We start from the raw sequence: 6,269 nt of genomic DNA on the forward strand, positions 1-6,269 counted from the left end.
ACTACCTTGAGTTTCACAGAAATTAGTTCAACAACTTGCGTCGCTATATTGGTGAAAAACACCTAACAGCATGAGTTTTCGAACGAATAAGGATCTTGTATACACTGCCCTTTATACAGATAGCAGGCTCTGCTTTACCAAGCCCTCTGAGCTTTATTTTACTGTTATTAGTGGGCTGTCGGGAACTCCACTTTGCCTAAATCAGTTGCTTCTTAGCGATTGTCAAACAATGCATGTACTGTATTATTTACTATCATAATGAAAGAATCAGATAAAAGAAAATTTTTGTTACATAAGTAATGTTTTGTAGAACCTTGCTTAAATTAAACAAAAACTGACAGTTTCTGATTTGTCTTTGTAAATTACGAAAATTAATGTTTCTGCCATGATACACGAGAAAGTCTTTTAATAATTAAATGTACTGGTTTGTATAAATCACTGCAAAAAATAATTGGCATTAACTCTTGTTTGAAAATGGCTCTTATATGCATGTCACTTTTTAATCTAAATAAGTAACGGATACTGAAAAAAACTTGAACGGAATGTTTCGTTCATAAGTATTATAAAAATTTTCACAATTACGATGACACATGACTGTGTTTGAACTCCGTCAAGATTTTAGGGTAGAACTGCTGAATGGAATGCGTATTTCATGAGAAATTATATGTTTAATTAGTTTTCACAAATAATAGCAATTTATTTTATTTAGTAATTTTTTTCAGTCATTGTTCAAGCAGAAGACGCATTTTTCTGGAACATATACGTGACACTGATGATGCTCGATGTTATTTAATTGAGAGAGTGTATAAAAATAATTTCCTTAAATGTTTATTTACTCACCTTACAATTTTTAACTAAAATTGTAAGGTGAATAAAAAAAAGGTAGAAATATTTTAAACTATTGTCATTACTTTCCTATTATTTTTGTGTGTAGTATTTTAATGATTAAAGGAATTTTTATATAAAGTGAGAAAATAAATATATTTTTTTCTCTTCCAGAAAGCTTTGATTGAAAAGAAGAGTCAAGTACCTCTCCAGAAAGAAGTTATTGATCCCCATTCACCGACTCTCGGGAAGGATACAGAAGAAACAGAAGTTTTGGATACTTTACAGCCTAGAACATTAGAGTAAGCAGGACATTTTCAAAAGAAAAGAATGATCTGTCATAAAATGTCATAGAGTCAGGTAATAGTGACTTAAAAGGTTCGCCATATACTTGTCCTGGTAAAACTTATTCTAGAAAACAGGTTGATGAGGACTTTTTCAAATAATTACAAAATTCCTGCTGGGAGTGGAAATGATTTTTATTTACTAACTCCTAAATGAGAATTCTGGATTGTCAGAGATATGGTTTTTTATTCGATTGTAGTTCACGCATGTTTAATAGCTACGTAAATTGAGCTACTTTCTGTTTTCACATTGAACAGCTCATTTTTGAGCAACCATGAGGGATTAACTTCTCTACACATATGACTCATAGACTATTCTGGGTATAATAATAAAGCTTGTAATATGATTTGATATAATATGACAAATGGAAGGCAAATAATTTTATACAATAAATCTCAATGGTGTATATTTTATGTAAAGAATCAGAGTTGACCTCAATAATTACTTTTCAGATTTTGCTAACATTTTATTTTATTTTTTGTACCTCAAATATCTATTCTCTACGCTTAACAAGTAGGGTTTCAAAAGTTTTATTTCTACTCTTGAGAAACATTCCCTCTTACTTCATATCTTATTGCTGGAATGTTTAAAAAGTTTCATGGTGAGAAAATTTTATATAAATTTGCTTCTAAAAATCTTTATTAAGGAATTGGCTAAATGATGAAATTAAATTTAATTTAACCTCTTCAGATTCGTGATTACATGCATGTGAGTAATTCTCCCTTCATAGCCCATAATTTCATATGGTAAATGACCCTTTCTGACTCTAGTTGCTGAAAACGATGAACTAGATCATTTATTTGAAAAAGACAATAAATTAAAAGCGATGAACTACATCACTTATTTGAAAACGACAATAAATTAAAAAAGCGATGGGTGATCTAGTTACGCCTCTGATGTTCTTTTTTTTCTGTTTCGTTTTTTGGTATGATGTTCTTTGTTAGCACTGTTATGTTTAAAATAATTAAAAGTTGTTAATTTCTTTAACGTTGGTATTGGTAGTTTTTTAAGAAAATAAAATTGTCCTTGAATCAGTTTTAGTTCGTGTTTTAACACTAGCTGCTCAGGATTACGCGGGCGTGATCTCAAAACGGTACTCTTGGATGACATCTCACGCATGTACGCTTTCACGCACTCTTTGTTATGTACAAGCGGAAAACTCGTTCTTCGCCTGGGTTCAGAAAAGGTAAATAATCAATAAAACGGGGTTGATCAGCACTTCCAAATCATGCTCAAAACTTAGAGGCATATAATGGCGCAATCAGTAACGATTAAGTAGTTACCTACTTCTTTATTTATTTATTCATTAGCATTTATTGCCTTTCCGATTTGCTTAACTTATTAGAATAATGAAAACGCGTTTTTAGAGCTTTATCTCTTGAGAATAAATATTAACTTTTTACACTGTCCCCTGATATGGTGCTGTTGCTCGTGATCAATTCATGATATTTAAAATTTGCCTTAATCAGACAATTTTCTTCTGTACACGAAGAAATAAATTCTGGTAAAATTACGGTACTGCATGGTAATGACACTTCTGGTAACAAAAAAACAACAACATAATTCTGGTTTAAAAAAAAACATACGGTATTTGAACTACTCATGTAGTAGTTTTTCCGTTTTTATGTTAACGGTTTACCGGAAATTCTAGTTTTCAAAATTATAGCTCTTATTACCACATATTTGGTAAAAAATACAAATTTGACAAGTTAATTTAACCGAATAAAAGATTTTTATGTCATGCTTTAAGATATATTAAAATTACCTAATTTTTCTACATTTACGAAATTGTATCACTTATTATAAAACCATGTTTAATTGTGAATTTTACTGAAGTCATTACCATAGTGTCCATTATCTCTGAAATAATAAAGCTTAAGACCCTGAAATAATAAATTTTACTTAAAACTTGCAATAGATAGCAATTTTTAATAATTTGCATAATTTCATAGCATTTTTTTATAAAGTTGATTAGTGATGTGACAGCTCATATATGTATTATCGATTCAGTCAAATTAACATTTAGTAAGTAGCTTTAATATTTTTAATTTTATTGTACTGTCGTGAGAGTCAATACTTAACAGTACTATTCTGTTCAGAAAGCAGAAAAAATCACCTAACTATTATTGACGCTTAATTTCGGTTGTAAGTTCTGTGGTAATAACTACCTAATACACTAATACAAGTATAAGTTGTCATAAGTTTTTTATGGTCCCCCGAAACGGACAAATACCGCTTTAGAAAAGTCGTAATTGTAATTCTTGTATATAATTAGAATACTACTTCATTTTGGTGGCAGTAAAAAATTTTAATAACTTCGAAAATTGAATACTACACTTTCCTTTCACCACCTAAACTCACAAATAAAATTCCCGTCAATAAGAGTAATATGATTTTTTATGCCTTCCAAAACTAAACTAACCAATGGCATAAATGGTTTTAAATTTAATGTCATAGTTCTACAATTATTTTTTATCCATTCTACAAATTATCTTGCTGAATTGGCACTCACTTCAAAATTTTTATTTTTTGTTATTTGTTGCCGTTTACCTTTCCAATTCATATTACATTAAATTTATCAAATCAGAAAAAAATAGAAGTTAAACTTACTGAAACTCACTTTATATATTTACCTTTATATATCCATATATTACGTTTTTTCTTTTTTCTACCCTGATTGTAAAAATTAATATCAAAAACCTCAATCATATGAAAGTCATGAATTAACGATTTAGAAATAATTTAAATTTTATTATTATTTTTTTTAAATTCTTGTTTTAATTTTATTTTATAACCGCCGCCGGCCCAACCTTTGATTTTGTGGCTGCATTTTTTTTCAACATTTATGAACATTACATTGAAAGAAGAAACTTTATATGTGAAATGCTAAGATAAATAATATTTAAATTAATAAATTTAATGAGTAGAATAATTTAATGAGTTTTGCTTGAGCACACACTAGGCTCGGAAATATGTTTATATTTAAATCATTCACAAATTGATATTCGTTAGATAACCATACATTATATCTGAAGTGAGCTTTCACAAACCAATTTCAAAAACTCTTTGAAAACCATAATATTGCACGGTGATTGAGAGAAGGAGAGTAAATATTTATTAAGAGCATACATTTGTGCTTAAGAAAATGTTGCTGTTATGAATGATTCTGTCCAAACATATAAACGGTGATGCATGACTTAATGATGTTTAATTTCAGGAGTGAGGCAGAACTCAGTTCTCTGAATTATTTGCAGCAAACAGAAAGCGTTTTGCCTTTAGAACGCCTTAAGCAAACAGCAATGGCTGCCGTTGCAGAAATGGAATCGACGGAGGACTCGGAAGAAGATGATGAAAGCAAATAGAAAAGTTATTTCGGAAAGAAAGTCGTATAAAAGCAAACAAATCTCTCTGAAAAATGCATTACGATTGTTAAATTTTTTATTATCTTCAAAATTCCTCTCGCAGAATATTGTGTTTTCTGATATTATATCCGTGTACAGTCAATTGGGTTTAAACTTTAAAGGATATTAAAAAAAAAACTTATAGTATTGAATGAATTTAAAGCAAGGTATTAAATTTGAAAGTATCGGTTGGAAATAGTAAGTTATATTATTTTTTTGTAATGGGAGAATTTTCAAAAAGTTTGTTGTGTTTTTAAGATGGAGAAACACGAAGAATAAATAAAGTTTCTATCATTTATTTAGTTTGTGGAATCTGAATTTATTTAAAAATAATCTGGTTTAAAACTGAATCATAGGTTTAAATTATTTTCACATAGTGTTAAACTTCCAAATATGATCCTATCTTTATACTTAAATTTAGTTTTTAAATTTGCTGGCCAGGTGGCCGAGGGGTTAGCGCGCCTGACTGCGAAGTCAATGGTCGCGGGTTCGAATCCAGCTTTGGGCATGGATGTTTCTCTCTCTTGTGTTGTCCTCTGTTGTGTGTGATGTGTGAATGTGGCCCACCTTACGAACGGGTTTGTGGCAGTGTGGCGTGGGCAATGTTACTCGCCTCCGTGACTTTGGTTCACAGGTGCCCACTGGGTAACACCTCTGGCATTTTCTGAGGCGAAACGAATAAAGTTCAGTGCCTGCCATTCGAAAAAAAATTTTTTGAATTTTATCTTACTTATATACCTATTACAGACATTTTATGACAGTATATGTTTCAACAAAGCAAACTGTTCTTATAAACAAAATTTCAAAATTTCAAATTTTAAAATTACAGTTTCTTAAGGACTTATAGTAGCATATTGTTTTCACTTTAAGATGCGTGATTTTAAGGAAAGAGCGTGAATAAATATTTGGCAGAAATACATTACTGTGACAATTTGTAATTTATGTGTAATTTCGAAAGGTAATTTTGATATTTTTTCTTTCATAAAACATTAATCGAAAATTATTTTCTTGTGTGCAGTTGAAAAATGTATTTCTTGCAATGAGTTTTATATTATTAATAATACTTGACCCATTTTCTTGCAAATCTCTGTTTTGTTTTGTAAGCTGAAATCAAGTTAGAAACAATAAACGGTTATTGCTGTTAGGTTTATATTTAATTTTAAAAATATAGAAAATCATTTTCGACTAAAATTAGCATGCGAGCACACATAAGTTTTTTTTCTGCATTTCCTGACTCTACGACAAGCACCCGGATTCAGTTAAGTACCAATTTTAGCTAGCGGTTAGCGAAGAAATAAGTCTCGAAAAGAAATAAGTCTCGAATTTTCTTTTCTAAAGAATAAAACTTGTATAAATATTGATTAAAAAATTAAAGGGAGTTTTATAAATTAAATAAAAACAAACTAATAACGATATGAACTAACTTTATAAAACACACACATACAAAATATACTATTTACACGATTATTAATATCCCGAAGCAAACCAAACCAGACCAAAATATATTAAACCAAAATATTAAAGCCAGAATATATGAAAATAGTCCAAATGTGTGAAGATCAGCAAAAATTTGTATTCTTTCGCGGACACTACTGTGAGGGTTGCAAAAAATTATATAATTTCATAACTAATTTGCTTTGTAAGACTTGAATCAATTAATTGTTCCAAAATTTATTTCAGACTTATATTAGTTTTATT

General features: G+C 29.6%; 1 protein-coding gene across 1 annotated transcript; it reads left to right on the forward strand.

Moving 5' to 3' along the window:
• Nucleotides 1-590: 590 nt before the first annotated feature.
• On the forward strand, nucleotides 591-4,873 carry LOC147807112 (uncharacterized). Its single transcript, XM_087168771.1, has 3 exons — nucleotides 591-623; nucleotides 1,000-1,127; nucleotides 4,388-4,873. Exons 1-3 carry the CDS (start codon nucleotides 591-593, stop codon nucleotides 4,530-4,532), a joined length of 306 nt encoding a protein of 101 aa, XP_087024897.1. The 3' UTR covers nucleotides 4,533-4,873.
• Nucleotides 4,874-6,269: the final 1,396 nt, after the last annotated feature.

This window comes from Parasteatoda tepidariorum, chromosome 7, assembly GCF_982258835.1.
Source record: "Parasteatoda tepidariorum strain Cologne lab strain chromosome 7, Ptep-v5.0, whole genome shotgun sequence".
NCBI classification, from domain to species: Eukaryota; Metazoa; Arthropoda; class Arachnida; order Araneae; family Theridiidae; genus Parasteatoda; species Parasteatoda tepidariorum.

Bases quoted from the DNA above. Each gene is read 5' to 3' on its own strand.
- LOC147807112 (XM_087168771.1), top strand. From the start codon at position 591: ATGACTGTGTTTGAACTCCGTCAAGATTTTAGG. The intron at 624-999 runs GTAGAACTGCTG...TTTCTCTTCCAG, and splicing joins AACTCCGTCAAGATTTTAGG to AAAGCTTTGATTGAAAAGAA. The intron at 1,128-4,387 runs GTAAGCAGGACA...GTTTAATTTCAG, and splicing joins TTACAGCCTAGAACATTAGA to GAGTGAGGCAGAACTCAGTT.